Consider the following 16,829-nt stretch of genomic DNA (forward strand, 5'->3'; position numbering starts at 1 on the left):
CCCGCCCCTCGGCGGGATGCACTTCCGGCATCCGCCCGGAGGGTCTGCGGTGCCAAGTCCAGACTCCGAGTCACCGCGGCCGCTAGTGCGGGGCGGGATATGGTGGGGGTTGGTCTTGACGTCTCCCGGCCCAGGCTCTGCCCCGTCCGATTACTGCCTTCTTTCTTTCTCCTGACAGCCATCGATAGCAGTGGAGCTGGTCAAAGCAGATGAGACTGAATCATCAATAAACAAGGGAAGCTTCTTCATTCATTCCTCGTTGTATCTCAGCTGAGATAGTCAAAGAGAGAGAACACGTTTCGAGCAGGGGAAGCGACTGCTGCAGACGCCTGTTCGTGCTGTGTGGTGAACGTTTGGATCCCGCATTTTGTAGGGGAATTCTTGAAATGCGACTACGTAAAAATCGCTGACCCTGACATTTCACTTAATGAGTTTCCAGCATTGTTCAATGTACTTTTATCAACTGTTGTATCCTTACAATCACTGGGGAGTAAATTCTATCATTATTTTACTGATGATAAAATGGAAGCGCAAAGAAGTAACTTGTTTAAGGTGTCAACTAATCAATGACAGTGGCAGTGCTTCCTGTGTCATTCAATATTTTTCCCATAGCATCCTGCAATACTACAACTCAAGACTTGGAAAAGAAATATTTTCACCTGGCTATGAAAAGATATAGCGTCTGGGGCCTTAAGACTTGAAGATAAACAAGTGCCCATCTAGCTGAGAAGCAACAAAGCCCACATGGAAGAAGCACACTAGCTTGTGTGATCATGAGGTGTCAATGGAATCAGGTATTAGGCATCAAAGAACAAAAAATCATATCATTGTGAATGAGAGGGAGTGCAGATTGGGGACCCAAAGGCCATCTGTGGGCAACTGGACATCCTCTTACAGAAGGGTCACCCAAAGCCCATCTGTGGGCAACTGGACATCCCCTTACAGAAGGGTCACAGGGAGCTGACGAGCCAGTCAGGGTGCAGTGTAGCAATAGCAACGATGACACACAACTTTCCTGTAGTTCTTAAATGCTTCCTCCCTCCCCACCCACTATCATGATCCCAATTCTACCTTACAAATTCGGCTACGCCAGAAGATGTACACTGGTACAAAGAGGAACTGGAAAAACAGAGAATCCAGGACAGATGAAGCCCTCGGGACCAGGGGTGAGAGTGGTGAAACCTGGAGGGTGGAGGGAATGGGGGGTAGAAAGGGGGAACAAATTACAAGGATCTACATATAACCCCCTCCCTGGGGGACTGACAACAGAAAAGTGGGTGAAGAGAGATGTCAGATAGTGTAAGACATGACAAAATAATAATTTATAAATTATCAAGGGTTGGGGAGGGAGGGGAAAAATTAAAATCCGATACCAAGGGCTCAAGTGGAAAGCAAATGTTTTGAGAATGATGATGGCAACACATGTACAAATGTGCTTGACACAATGGATGGATGTATGGATTGTGGTAAGAGTTATAAGAGCCCCCAATAAAATGATTTATAAAAAATGTTTTCATTGGTGACTTTTTAGAAGTAAATCTCTGGATCCTTGTTTCTTTTCTTTTTTTCCAGGTAAAACTTATGAAGATCTTCATCAAATCGAAATTTCACAATGTGAAATTCATTTTTTCAATATATCCTCCATGTAGATTTATACACTTTTGCAGGTAATGATTCCATTTTTTTCCCCTAGATCCTTTTTTCTAGTCTTGTCAGTTGTCTGGAAACTCTCCTGACACTTGGAGCTTGTGAGGTCAACTGTAGATTTGAACTAGAAACTTGATAGCCATTGTAGTTACTGTTTACTAGGTGCTTATTGTGTATTACATCGTAGCTTACTTAAGCATTGTTGTTATTAGGTACAGCAGAACAAAACACTGCCTGGTACTGTGCCATCAGGTCTGAGTTCACTGGGCTAGCCACTGTGTTAATCCATCTCACTGAGTGTTTTTCTCTTTGTTTGCTGAGTCTTCTACCAACCATGATTTCCTGCTTCAGGAACTGGTCCTTCCTGATAACATATCCAAAGTACATGCCATATCCTGATAACATATCCAAAATACATTCCTGGATTCTTGGAAACAGTTTGGTTGTTCTCCTTTCAACACAGATTCGTTCTGACAGTCCATGGTTTATTCAACAGGTTTTGCAGGCACCATAATTCAAATCTCCCTTGTTCATTGTCCAGCTTTCACATGCCTAGAAACTACTGAAAATACCATAGCTTGGCTCAGGTGCACCTTCGTTCCCAGAAGGAGCAGGTTTGCATTCTAGTGCTGTAAAGAGGTCATTTACATATTTCCCAATGCAATTTTTTAAAAATTTCTCGACTGCTGCCTTCATGGAAATACATTCATTTTGATTCAAGGGAAATGAAATCCTCAGCAACTTCAATCTTTTCCTTATTGATCCCGGTGCTGTTTATTGGTCCAAATGAAAGGATTTCGGTTTTCTTTATATTAAGGTGTACTTCATACTGAGGTGCTTCTAGTCTTCTTGGCTTTCTCCAAGCAAAATTGTGTCAACTGCATATTGCAGATTGTAGCGAGCCTTCCTCTAATCCTGTTGCTGCATTCTTCCTCCTGGTTCAGCTCTTTAGATTATTTGTTCAGGATACATATTAAATAAAAATGGTGAAATCATATAATCCTAACACACCCATTTCTTGGTCAATATATAGGTTCCACACAAGCCCAGTTAAGTATTCTGGAATTTCCATTCTTCCCAATGTCATCCACAATGCTTAAGTACTTTAAATTGGTCTTTAATTGCACCATATGCATGTGAACGTTCAACACCAAATAAGGAAGACCAAAGAAATATTGATGCATTTGGACTGTGTTGCTGTGAGGAAATATTGAGTGTACTATAGACACATAGAATGGCCTTGAAAGAAGTAAGGCCAGAATGCTTCTTAGAGGCAAGGATGGCAAGAGTTCGTTTTACTCTCTTTGGTCATGTTGTCAGGAGAGACCCACCACAAGAAGGACATCATGCTTAGTGGGAAAGCAGCACAAATGAGAAAGGCCCTCAAGGAGAAGGACTGACACAATGGCTGCAACTGATCACGTGTAGGAGCAATTGTGAGGATGGCGGTGGATTGTGCAGTGGTACCCAGCGTCGCTGTGATTCGGAACTGACAATGGCAGCCAACAACAGCTACAAAGCCCCTGCTTAGCTTGCTCACTGGGGAGTCAGTCCCTGGTTTGCAGCACGGATCACAATACCCAAAAGCTGGAAACAACACAGAATGGATATACAAAATGTGGTTTGTCTATACAGTGGATTATCATCCAGCTGTTAAACAAAATGAAGCCTTGATACATGTATGCCACGAGGACAAGGAAGAACCTTGAACACCTGTGCTAAGTGAAAGAAGGCAGATGCAAATGTCATTGATTGATCCTGTGCTTCCATTTATATGAAACGTATCTATTGTTGTTGAGTCAATTCTGACACAGAGCCACCTATAAAGTGCCTAGTAGAAGTGTCCTAGAGGGTTTCCAAGACTCTGACTCCTTATGGAAGAAGACTGCCACATCTTTCTCCCTTGGAGCAGCTGGTGGGTTCAAACTGTCGACTTTTGCGGTTAGCTACTGCACCACCAGGGATCCTCATGGATCATCTACAGTGGGCAAATCCACAGACACAAAACGTGGCTAGCTAGATGGGTGGTAGATAAGTGATTGTTAGGGGCTGAAAGCAGATGGGGCAGGGGGAGTGATTGCTTCCAGGGTGCAGGATTTTGTTAGGTGAAGTGATGGAAATGTTATGTAACATGATACAGGTGAATTGCACACCACTGAGAAACCATTCATTCAGCAGATAATAGGAGGCTTCCAACTGTGGAAAAATTACATTAATTCAATTTCCCCCATGAACTTTTTTGAAGCTCTCTGGTATATACTGTGCACTTCATATATATAAGGAGTCCTGGGGGTTACAAGTTGGGCTGCTAACCACAAGATCAGCAGTTCAAGCCCACCAACTGCTTCACAGGAGACAGATGAGGCTGTCTGCTCCAGGACAGATTTACAGTCTTGAAAACACAGAGGGGCAGTTCCACGCTATCTTATAGAGCCACTAGGAGTAGGAGTCCACTTGATGGCAGTGGCTTTTTTTTTTTTTTAAGTCTTTACAAGGCACTGAGCTAATCACTAAGGAATGTTGCTCTCCAAGAACGCTTACGTGGCTGGGGAGAGGACACACACAACCAGGCTTCAACTTAGAACTCCTTCCTGACTTGGAAATGTTCAGATGTGTCTCCTAACCCTCGGGGATGGCACCTCGGGTTCAACTCGGGTTCCAAGCCGTACCCAAGCTTCACAAAAACACAAACTCTCATTTTCAATGCGGGCCTCAGTGGGGAAAAGGGTTACTTGCTGGAGGGGGAAATGAGGCACCCAGGTGGTGCTGTGTTGAGCGTTTTGCAGCTAACAGAAGAACTAGCAGTTTGAAACTTTCTGCTGTACAGGAAAAAGATAGGGTAGTCTGCTTCCACAAGGATTACAGCCCTGCAAAGCCTCTGGGACAGTTCTATTCTGCCCTGTAGGGTTGTTATGAGTTGAAATTGACTTGACAGGAGTGGGGTTTTGGAAGAGGTCTCTCAGAAGCACTGGTGACTCAATGGCCTCTAACAGAAGGTCCAGGAGTCCTAGTAATTTTGAGTTGAGTTGCTAACCTCGAGATAAACTGTTTGAAACCACCAACCGCTCCATGGGAGAAAGATAAGGCTTTCTGCTCCCACTAAGGGTTCAAACAGAACAAAAACCTCACTGCTATCTAGTCAATTCTGACTCACAGTGACCTGCAAGACAAGGTAGAACTGCCTATGTGAGTCTCCAAGACTGTCAGTTTCCGGGAGCAGAAAGCCCTGTCTTTCTGCAATGGAGGTTGTTGGTTTTGAACTACAGACCTTTCAGTTAGCAGCCTAACGTGTCACTCCTACACAGCTTCAGTAACCCACAGGGGGGCAGTAGATGGTCCTAGATGGTCTAATTCCAACCCACTCGCCCCTCTGCCTTGGAAAGAGGTGACCACCTGCTTCTGTAAGCATGTAGCCTTGGGGACACCATAGAGGCAGTTCTACTCTGTCCTGTGGGATTGCTGGGAACTGGAGTCACTTGGAGGGCAATGTTCTTACTGAAGTTCTACTCTAGAGGCTTTGCCCACGGCTAGACTTTGCACGTTCGCGGCATTTCCAGAGGCAGAAAGGAAAGGGAAGTGGACAGTAATCTGGAGGTACTTTGTGATCTAGAGTGGGTCACCCTCCGTCGGAGTCACCCAGATAGCAGTGGGTCTTTCCTCTCTACAGGAGGCTGGAAGCCCGCTCGCCTCTCCCAGCGTGCCCAGGGGGAGGGGTCGGCGCCTGCTCCTCCGCCGCGAGTGCGCAGGCGTTGCGGGCGCGGCTGCTTTAAGGAGGCTGGCGCCCGGGGCAACCCCTGCTCCGATTGGTCAGGGTAGAAGCCCGGGGCAATCCCGGCTCCGATTGGTCAGGGTAGAAGCCACGTGGTCGCCGGCGCGCTGGCGCCTCCAGCGGAGATCCGGCTTCAGCTGGGCTGTAGTGGGCAGGCGCCCTTCTCCCCAGAAGGGGGTCTCCAGGGGACCGATGTGTTTGGGGAGGTCCCTGGCCGGCCCCGCTTTCTGTGCCTGCTACCTCGCTTCTTACCTCACGAACAAGGTGAGGGGGCGGGCGCGGGGAGGCGGCGGCTCGCCGGGGCTGCGCGTCCCACGGACGTGGACAAATGCAGCCTCCGGCTGTCTATCTCTTCCTGACGGTGACCGAGCTCTGCGCTGGAGGGATCAGATTTGTTGGCCGGGGGCCCCGGTTTTAGAAGCACCTCCTTGTACATCGCCTGGGAAACTGGAGCTTTGGCGAGTTTCGGTGAACTTAACTTTTTCGCTGTGGGTCGGAACGGACTCGATTGTGAGCGGTGTGTCTTAGTATTTGTCTGGGTCAACTACTTCTCCATGGAAGAAAGCAATTGGCTCCAGTTCCCTTGCGAAGGAATAGGACTGAAGGGAGGAAATCAGAACACCCCTCTTGTTTTTCTAGACACACCCCTTCTCCAGACCCCCTCAAGGTTCCAGACGCCTGAAAATAGAGATTACTCTTGTCTTCCCCACACCACTGGTTTCCAGAATTTATCTTAATAGGACTGCACCCCAAGCACTCGCAGTATATTTAAGATTTTTAGTGGGATTATCTTTAAGATGCAAATTAAATTTTAAGTGAAAATAATGTTACACAACTCATTTTGTGGGGAGGCAGGAAGGTTGGACGATAGTGGGGAAAACGGAGTTGGTGATGGTTTGACTCTTTGTTAGGAGGGGCATGCTGGCCTTGGATCTAGTACCATTCTGGGGAATGCCAAGACCAGGGGACCAAGGTGAACCATTGTGTCCTGAACTGTGAAGCCAGTGTTAATACCACTCAAAGCACCTCCTGGGATACTGGAGGGTCTCTACTGCCCCTCACCACTTTTCCCCCACCTCCTCTTGCTCTCAAAAAGAGCTGTTAACAGCCCTTTCTTGCACATTCTGCTTAGAGGTAATGACCGTCCTCATTCTATTCATAGGGAGCTCCTGAGCCTCCCCTCTCGTTGATGATACTTCTGGTGATGGCCTTTGAAGATCCCTTGGTACAGCCCTGCTGGGAAGCAGTGATGGCTTGGTACCTTAATCTGTGCAAATCCATGTTTTTTCACCTTTAAAGTGGGATTAAAAGCCCTTTCAAAGGGTCTTGGTGAGGGATCATAAAAATCATGGTTGCAAGGAGGTTGGATGGGGATGGGGAACCTTTTTTCTCCCAAGGCCATTTGGATACTTCTAACATAATTTTTGGATTATTTCTGACATTTTTTTTCCCTCCCAAGGGTCATTTGGATACTTCTAACATCACTCGTGGTCCATACAAAATGATCAACTTAAAAATTTGCCTGTTAAATATGGTCAAACATTTAATTAACTCATCCCTAATGTGATGGTTAGAACTGCCTCTCTTTGGTGATGCGTGTCATGTTAGCTAGTATCAATGAATTCTCTGGCCACGTGCGGGACTTTCTACGCCCATAAAGAGTTATACTCTTGGAAACTCACAGGGACAGTTCTACACTGACCTATAGGGTACCTATGCGTCAGCAGTGAGTTTGGTTGGATGGGCTGGTGTTGGAGGTCTGCAGGCCGTGTGTTCCCCGCTCCTGACCTGTGCCTATTGTTATTGGTCATGAGTATGCGTGGCAGTCATGTGGCAGTTACTCTGGAATAAAAGACGAAAGAGGGGGAAGGAGGAAAGACAATCTTTTGCTCATTGTATGAGGCAGTAATTGTCTTTGAACAGATTTGTTTTCTTCTCACAGGACAGTTAGCTAAACTAAAAGAAAGTAGAATCTTGATCTTTTACCACCAGCTCAGGAATATGTGACTTTATGAAGCGCTTTCTCTTTCACGAACTGTTCTCATTTGGCTACCTGATGGATATATTGATAATGTATTACCTCTTTTTTAATTTCCATATGATCTTCAGAAGGGGCAAGATAAAGCATCTCTTCCGAAAGCCCACAAGCCAAGGTCTTGATCAGAAACAAACAAATGTATGTCGAAGCAAAAAACCTCAGCAGGCATATAATTCACAAATGGCATATTGCATTTAGTTCACAGACATTTATGCTCCCTCTGAATGTGCATTTGCATCTGTGATCTGGTGTTTGTAGCTGTTGGGGATCAACACCACTTTATAAGCTGTTTATAAGACGGAATACCATCCAGGTGTCCCAAGGTGCTTAATGTTAGTTGCTGTGGAGTCAGCTGCGATTCCCAGTGACCCCTGGACAACAAAGGACATGTTGCTGCATCTGGTGCTGTCTCTTTGATTAGAGATCTGCCCGAGTCCACTGTTGCAGCCACTGTGTTTCCTGAGTTCCAGTCTCGGGGGCTCTTCTTCCAGCACTATATTGGGTGCTATTCTGTTGTGATTTGTTTTCATTGGCTCATTTTTGAAAGTAGATCGCTAGGCCTGTCTTCTTAGTCTTTTAGTCCAGAGGCCTCAGTGAAAACCTTCCACCTTAGGTGACGACTGCTGGCATTTGGCATGCCAGTGGCTTAGCTTCCAGCAGCATCGCCACCCACCAGCCACCTTAGTCCATCAATGGTGGCATGCTAGATAGAATGACAGCACATTCTCATGTCCCCAAGAATATGTATTCTAAGTAGGAGAAAGCACAGATTTCCACAGAGCCCTGGTGTTGTTATGCTTATGAGTTGGGCTCCTAATTGCTGCAAGGTCAGCAGTTCGAAACCACCAGCTACTCCTTGGGAGAAAGATGAGGCTTTCTACTCCCTTAAAGAATTGCAGTCTTGGAAACCCACAAAGGCAGCTCTACTCTGACCTATAGGGTCGCTGTGAGTCACTACTGTCTTGAAGGCAGTGAGTTTGGTTTTCAGAATGCAATAGATTTTAATGATTATTTGCAGTGCTCTGGCATAGGACTGGTGAGAAGTGTGAGAGCTAGATGGAGGGAGTAGGAAAACAGCCCCAGGCAGAAATGAAGGGGAGAGTGAGGATACTGCACTAAGAGGAAGGATCTGCAATAAACAGCAATGGAGAGGAAATCTGAGACCTGCCAGGGGCAGTAAAGGGGGTTGTTGACAAGGGGCCCTAGGCTACGAACTTTGTAACTCTTAGAAGCGTGCACCTTTTCTTGCCATTGATTCATCTTCAAAGCCAGGACAATCACACTTCCTTGAGGCAGCCCAAGGCTAGGTTCTACTGTTTTCCCGTGGTACAACCAAAATGCCGAATTCACTGACCCACTCGATGCCGACTCATAGCAACCCCATGGGACAGAGTGAGAGAGAGGCCAAATAGGCAAACTTGTATGGAGGACACTTCCTAAGTATGTTGTCCTGTATCTAGTCTTGGCCAAATCAACTTTCTCCTGAGTGAGTGGAGTTTGGCTTTTTTTTTGGGGGGGGGGTCCAGAGTAAAGGATATTCTCTCCCACTATGTGGAAGACTCAGTGATAGTTTTCGTTATTCCTAAACCTTTTCATTGCAAGCTAATACAGATATCATTCCATGGTTCGATCACATCCAGCAGTATGGTACCATTGCTACCACAATCAGTTTCAAAACATTTTCCTCCTTCTTGAACTCTTGATATCATCTCCTCTTTATCCCTCCCCTCCCGCACTGCACCCGCAGGAACTCTCCTCCCACTGGCTGTCGCTATGGATTCATCAATCCTGGGTTTCATGTACTGAAACACAGACAAACATATAACACGCTTCAAGAGAGCTACCCCAAATGGCAAAATACATCCGAACTAAACCCCAATATGCAAACAACCAAAAACACAGAAAATGTTGAAAACCAAATCAGGCTCAATGAGTAAGGGTTGGGGGTGGCGAGTAAGAAGCAACTGGCAAGGTTTTGCGCATTCAATTGAGGTTTATCATGTTGATCTGCTATAGTCATTTCTCCAATGTACTCCGTGTTGTCGCCTGTTTATGTCCACCCCGCCATCATGGAGAAAGGGAAAGGAGCAGGGGAATTGTGAGAGGAGAACTTGTAGAACCTGAATGCTGTGTCGCAGTCCTTTAGGTAAAGCTCAAGGATTCTTTTTTTTTTTTTAATCTCCCTCCATGTCTAGGACAAAGCTAAGCACACAATAAAGGAAATAAATATTCGGTGTCTTAGTAAAGGTTCTGAGAAACGATCCCTGCAAAGACCAGGATGTTCCCACAGATGTGTTTTTCCTCCATTGTCAGAGTGAAAACTCGTGAGGAAAGTGGCAAGGGGCACGTTGAGCTCTGAGTTACTGGGCTTCAGAGAAGAATGAAAGCCTGCGCCTGGACAGGTCGACAGTGGCACACAGGCAGCTCACCACACCCATGGCATCTGGGAACTCACACAAGGGAAAAGCTGTGGAGGTGGTCCTCTGCAGGGAGATGCATGTGAACTTGCCCAAGGCCAGTCCATTACATTGTTTCCTAGAGCATGTGAAGGGTCAGGAGAGGCTTTGCTTAAAAGGATCTAATGCTTTTAGAGTTTAAATATTTTTTTTAAGTGTTCAATAGCAGAGAAAATTGAAAAAGATATTCAGAAGAATTCAACACACGTCGTCTCCACTCATAAAGTGCTTTGAGTTTGGTCAGAAGACAAAATAGAAATACAAGTTGGCCTTAGATGGTTAAAAAAGAAAATCCTTAAGATGCCGAAATAATAGCAACAATGTTAAGACAATCAGGTTGGATTGGTTAGGAAAAATTCCTCAGAATGGAAAAAGCGAACAAAAGGATAAATTGGATGGTAGATAACAGTGACCCCCCACTGTTGTCAGTGAGACAGATTGCATCCGGGGGCTGATCCGCTTTTCTGGGAAGGTACTGCAGTTCTCTTGAGACATTTCTGGGGCCCGGGAAGATGCTGAGCATTTGGGCATCCACAACATCAGACCCAGCTTTGCGCTTCTGTATGTTCCTGGTGTCCTCCTCCATCCTCAGCCAAGTTATCAGGCTCTGGTGACTCAGGAAAAGCAGCCTCCGAGTCCATGCTGACTCATAGTGACCCCATGGGACAGGGTGGAACTGGCCCTGTGAGTTTCTGAGACCAACAAGTTACAGGAGTTCTTCCTTGGAGCGGCTCGTGGTTTCCGAGCACTGACTGGGTTTCAGCGCAGTGCATGAGCAGGTCTCCACCACAGCTCAGTGAGTGATTTCCTTTGGGGAATGCGGGTAGGGATAAAGCTCTGTGCAGAAATCTCCAACTGGCCTCGATGGCTAACTCCTCAATTGTTAGGTGACCTGTTGGCAGTTTGAACCCATGCGGAGGGATGGCGGTCTGTTTCAAAAGAGCACAGCTGTTGAAAACCCCGTGAAGTAGCTCTGCGTGCGCGCGCGCGCACACACACACGGTCACCATGAGTTGGAATCGACTCAGTGGCAACTAGCAGGGTGTTTGTTTTTTTAAACTTGAGAGTGCATGTGTATCATTCTTCAACAAGAATCTTTTTGATTATTTAGTCTTACTAGTCTTCTACTATTTGAAATGTCAATTAATTTCTCATTTCTTTTTCAGTATGTCCTGTCTGTCTTGAAATTTACTTACCCTACGTTATTCCAAGGGTGAGTATCGTTTATGTTCTTTGCACACATTTGTCGGAAATGTCCAGCCAGCATCATTGTTGTTGCTAAGTACCTACCAATCATAGGGCCTCTTTCTTTGTTCAACAGCATGACACACTGCCCCATCTTATACCATCTTATAGTTGTCACGATGTTTAAGCCCATGTTGCAGCCTCTGTGATAAGACATCTCACTGAAGGTCTTCCTCTTTGGGCTGATCTTCCGCTTTACCAAGCATGGTGCCCTTTTCCTGTGAGTGGTCGCTGCTGATACCACGTCTGAAGTACATAAGACAAAGTTTCACCATCTTCCGTTCTAAGGGACAATTTGGTTGTATTTCCTCCAAGATAGATTGTTTTTGGTTCCCCTGCCCCTCTAGATTTGTGTTTTGTTCTCCTATATCTACCCATTGTTTTGCGAACATTTGAGGCACAGGGGTGATTTCAGTACCAGACCTGACAAGTGGCCAAGGGGCATAGTTTCAGGGGATCTCTCAGTCTCTATTCAGTGGGTGAACTCTTGTCTTTTTTTTTTTTTATCATTTTGTGGTTTGTTCCACATTTTCCCTTATACTATCCAGGATCTTCTAGTGTAATCTCTTTCAGAGAGGGTGACAGTTGTAGCCCTGCACCATCTGGTTCTTTTGGTGTCTGGGTTGTAGAGACTGAGGTTCACTTGGTCCTTTAGTCCTCGAGCCTAATTGTTCCTCTGCATCTCTAATTTCCTTCCTCTTCTTTGCACTGTGTGGGGAGAGACCAATAGTTACACTTTAGAGGGATGCTCCAGGGTTTAAAAAAAAACAAACCCATTGTATCATTTATCAGAGTGTAAGGATGTTAGGAGGGTGATCAGGATGGGGAGGGGGGGGAGTTCAAGCGAATGTTTTAGGTATGTTAAAATGGAGAGCTTGTGGGATATCAGGTGAGCACAGGAATTTGGGAATTATCAGTCCAGTAGTGGGAAAAGCAATGACTTGGGTAAGATTATTCAGGAAAAGTCTAGAGTAAGAAGAGAACATCAGTACCAACACTCGATAGAACAAATAGAGTCTGGAGGACAGTAAAGAATTCAAAGGAAAGATATGGAGAATGGGATCATAATTAGGAAATAGAGAGATAAGAGTTTTAAAAGGGATTGAATGTATACGCTTGTGTCAGTCAGCAAATCCACGGGGGCTGTGGTGTTGGAGCACAGGGCACTCCACTCAACCTCACAACGGTGCTTGTTGCAGGTGGCAGACGTTAATTGGTGGACTTTTGCTTCATGTGTCATGGAAACTGGGTTGGGTAGAGATCAACAGCAATTCAAGGTATGACAAACCCTTCTATGCATGATTCATGACTTGTGCTCTACTTATTTTTATAGTATTTGGTTTCTTATATTGTTACATGGATGTTAAGATATCTGATCTGTTCTCTATGCGTGGAGGTGATTTTTATAATGAAAGAACACTCAAATAGTATTTTTGTGGTTAATAATACCAGGCTAATATAATAAAATTAACCGAGCTAAACAATTTATTATGCCATATTCATTTGACCTTGTTTTAGAATATAGGATCACCTTGACTGAGTATTAAAATGAGCTTTAAACATTTTTGTTAAGTTTTTATTTTGAAATTACTTCTGACTTATAGAAAAGTTTGAGTAGTGCAAATAACTCCCCTGCCATGGACGAGAGTCCAAAATTTTATCACATTTCCTCCATCGTGTTCTATTGATAAATATATGTACTATAATTATGTTCAGATCTGTTTGAGAAGAAGTTGCAGACAAGAAATCTCTTCAGTATTTTTTTAGTTGTATATTTCCTAAGTGGAAGGACCGTCTCGTATGTGCCAACAGTGTTGGGGTTGTTGGCTGCCTTTGAGTCGGTTCCAACCTGTAAGGACCCCGTGCACAACAGAAGGAAACACTGCCTGGTCCTGCGCCGTCCTCACAACGGTTCCTGTGCTTTAGGCCATTGTTGCAGCCACCGTGTCCTTCCATGTCCTTGAGGCCCTTCCTGTGTCTCACCGCTCTCTGTTTTACCAAGCATGATGTCTTTCTCCGGGGGCTATACCAACAGCACGGTTGTCAAAATCAAGAAAGTCACACTGATACAATTGTATGGTCTTACCAACAGACCTTGTTCTGATTTTGCCACTTAGCTCGGTTATATCCTTTCTAGGTCTTCCTTTTCCCACAGATTTGGATCTAAAGTCTAATCCAGATTGCACATTTGATTAGTTGATTTGATTCTATTAAAATTACTTTTCAAATAGGTTTAAAATAGACTTCAAAAGTTTTCATCCAAAATGATCATCAGAATTGGCTATCTACTCCAGTACATTGGTCTTTTGGATTCTTTGAAATAATGTACAAAAGGAATGAAAAATTAATTTCATTTAACTCAGTAGTTGCTAAGTCACCCCGTTTTTTTTGTATTCTGCAGAAGTTTGTAGAACATTCCTAGTGTGAATCGGAGTCATTTGGACTTTTTCTGAAAATACAAACCGGGAGGGCAGAAAACTAGTTCTCAGAGTTTTTATGAAGGAGCAGCTTGAGGGACAAAGATGTGTATTGATTACATATTACATCACAGTGAGGAAAGAGCTAATGTTTCAAAGAAGATGTTTAGCTGATACAAGAGTCATAATTGTGCATTTTCATGGGATGGTGTCCTCGATAAAATAAAGCTACGCTGGGGATTCCAAATGTGATAAGTATTCACATTTGCTCATATGTAAGTTCGGATTGATGAGGAAGAAAATTAAACCAAGTCCACGAGAGCCAAAATATGACCTTGAGGACATCCTTCCTGAATCTTAAGAACAAATTTGCTGCATTGAACACTAGTGAGTGATGACCCGATGAGCTGTGGGATGGCATAAAGAACATCATACTTGAAGAGAGCAAAAGGCCATTAAAAAGGCAGGAAAGGAAGACCAGGTCAAAGTGGAGGTCAAAGACACGCCGAAACTTGCTCTTCATCATAGAGTGGCCAAGGCATATGGAAGAAATGATGAAGTCAAAGAGCTGAATAGAAAATTGTAAAGGGCAGATCAAAAAGACAAAGTAAAAATATTATGCAAAGACCTAGAGTTAGGGAAAAAAACCATGTTCAGCATATCTTAAATTGAAAGAACTAAAAAATTTAAAAAAATTCAAGCCTCGAGTTGTAATAATGAAAGATTCTATGGGCAAAATATGGAATGATTGATGTAGAAAGCCTCCAGAGGAGATGGCAAAAATACATAGTCACTGTACCAAAAGAACTAGTTGACAGTCTACCACTTCAGGAGCATATGAACAAGGACCAATGGTGCTGAAGGAAGTTCAACTTTAGATTGAATTTACATATGGGTAATTGATGGTCTGTGTCCACAGCTGGCCCCTGGAGTCATTTTGGCTTTTATATTGAGCTTCTTCATCATCTCTTCCTGCAGATGTATTCCATTCGATTCCTGTGTATTCTATCTGGCGTGGTGCACATGTATAGTCACCATTTATGTTGTTGAAAAAAGGTATTTGCAATGAAGCTGTTGGTCTTGCAAAATTCGATCATGCAATTTTAAGCTTCATTTCTATCACTATGCTTGCCAACCACTGTCCCTAGTCGTTTCTAATTTTTGCATTTCAGTTGCCAATACTTGAGTACATCTTGATTACATATATGATCAATTTCAGACTGAATAAGTTGGTAGAATTCTTTAATTTCTTTCTTAATAGCTTTAGTGGTTGGTGCATATATTTTAATAATTCACTAATTAGAATTTCTTGTAGGCATATAAATTTTATATGATCACAAACAGCATTGTATTTCAAGATACATCTCAAATTGTTCTTTTTGATGATGAATGTGATGACATTCCTCTTGAGTTTGCCATTTCCAGCATAGTAAACCATGTGTTTGTCTGATTCAGAATAGCCAACCTGCCAGTTTTGGTTTAATAATGGCTAGGGTATTGATTTCCGAGGATTCCATTTCATTTTTGATGACTTCTAATTTCTCTAGATTCACACTTTATGCATTTCATGTTCCAATGCGCAATGGATGTTTGCAGCTATTTCCATTTTGAGAAGAAAGGAATTGTTTTCCACGTCTGAGGGATTAGCCACAAAAAAATCTATGAGTAGCAGTGGAACATTGTCAGATATAGGCCTGGAAGGTGAGCCCTTTGGGTTAGACAGTACTCAGAATTCAACCAAGAAAGAGCTGCCTCTTCAAAGTAGAGTCGATCATAACGATATGGATGGAGTAAAGGTTTTGGACCTTCCTTTGCTGATAGGGTTCAACTCAAAATGAGATTAGGAGAACTGGGTGAAGTAAAAGATTCTCAGGATTATGTGTCTGGATGTGGCTGGCCTTCAACAGTAGAAGTTTGAGACGCACTAGGCATTGTCCTTTCAACTCTCAGGTGCCAGGTTCTGCCTGTCTCACAAGCTGAGTGGCCATACCCTCCCATCCGCTGTCAGTGCCTGGGCTAAACTTCCTAAAGGCCTTTTCACCCCATCTCTTGGGCTTCCAGAGATGGTTTCACAATCACACGCATGATGTCAGCTCGTTTGAACTTCTTGTCAGTGACCCCAGTGTCTAGTTTTTGGGTGGATCTTATGCTTAATAACTATTGCACAGCTCAGAATTTCTAGTTACCATGGACTCTTGGCAAAGGATGGAACTAGATGGCAGCAGCAAGGACTCCAACTAGCATTCTTTCTTGTTAGCCCAGACTGGGTCTGTGTTTGTGGTGGCTGCTGTGTCCTCCTGGCCTTGGCCTTCTGATTATATCATTAGAGAACTGAATTCCAGCTCCTCTGTGTACTGGTACAAAGAGAGCAGAGGCTTAACATTGATATAACAGCAGAAAGATAGTCTAGAGCTCATGAGAGGCAGTTACAATGATGGGGCTGGAGGGTGGGTCCAAAATTAATTTTCATAGGGCAGATGACAGATTATTTAGACTGCCTTTATAATCTAGGCATTCTAACAGCAGGACTGTAAATTCCCTCTCAAACATTTCTCACAAGTTGACAAAGCAATTTTATATTGCTAAGAGGCCTTATCTGCTGGCTCTACCATTCTCGCCCTGTTGTGTACATATGACTGTCCCAAGAATGACTCAAATGAGTCATTCTGCTCCCAGGATTGTTTGCCTGCACTACTGATGGCTTCCACCCAGTCTTGGGACAATGCCCTGGAAACTTTCTACTCTGGGAAAGATAGCACTGTTTCTCATATAAATACATACACACATATATTTATTTAAATATGGCAGCTACTACTATCACCAAGCCATGGCAGAAATGTTGGACGAGGGTTTTCTAGCAGATGTTGAAGGGGCCCCATGGGCTCACTGAAATGGTGGAAAGAGGCATCTGCTTTGTCAGAGGAGGTGTAGGGTGGAAACCCTGAAAGATGCAGCAAGGTCAAGTTCCAAACTACTGGGGGAAAGGACAGTAAGGACCTTTCAGACAGGATCGTGTTGGGACCTGAGAGAGAACTGACTTCTTTGAAGTTCCTGTTGACCTCTAGGGATTCTCAAAAACCTTAATGAAAGTGACAAGATCTACACTTCAGCAAGTCTTGGGTTGCACATTGAGAACTGGTTCTGTGTTGAGAGAAGTGGGAAGAACCATGCATTAGGCTGGGCTGACTAATCAGAAACAAATCAAGTGACAACTCATATATGCATAAGAAAGAGCTTTATATAAAGAAGCCATTAGA

General features: G+C 44.1%; 1 protein-coding gene across 3 annotated transcripts in view; it reads left to right on the forward strand.

Moving 5' to 3' along the window:
- Positions 1–5,527: 5,527 nt before the first annotated feature.
- Positions 5,528–16,829, forward strand: part of SLC35D4 (solute carrier family 35 member D4) — a 148,751-nt gene continuing 137,449 nt past the window's right edge. For 2 of the 3 annotated variants that reach the window (XM_075532591.1, XM_075532590.1), the window contains exons 1-3: positions 5,528–5,680; positions 11,077–11,123; positions 12,355–12,432. In XM_075532591.1, the coding sequence (XP_075388706.1) occupies positions 5,609–5,680; positions 11,077–11,123; positions 12,355–12,432 (197 nt within the window). In that variant the 5' untranslated portion in view covers positions 5,528–5,608. The remainder of the gene's footprint in view (positions 5,681–11,076; positions 11,124–12,354; positions 12,433–16,829) is intronic. The other variant, XM_075532592.1, reaches the window with a different exon arrangement.

Source organism: Tenrec ecaudatus, chromosome 15 (genome assembly GCF_050624435.1).
Source record: "Tenrec ecaudatus isolate mTenEca1 chromosome 15, mTenEca1.hap1, whole genome shotgun sequence".
In the NCBI taxonomy this organism is placed as follows: domain Eukaryota; kingdom Metazoa; phylum Chordata; class Mammalia; order Afrosoricida; family Tenrecidae; genus Tenrec; species Tenrec ecaudatus.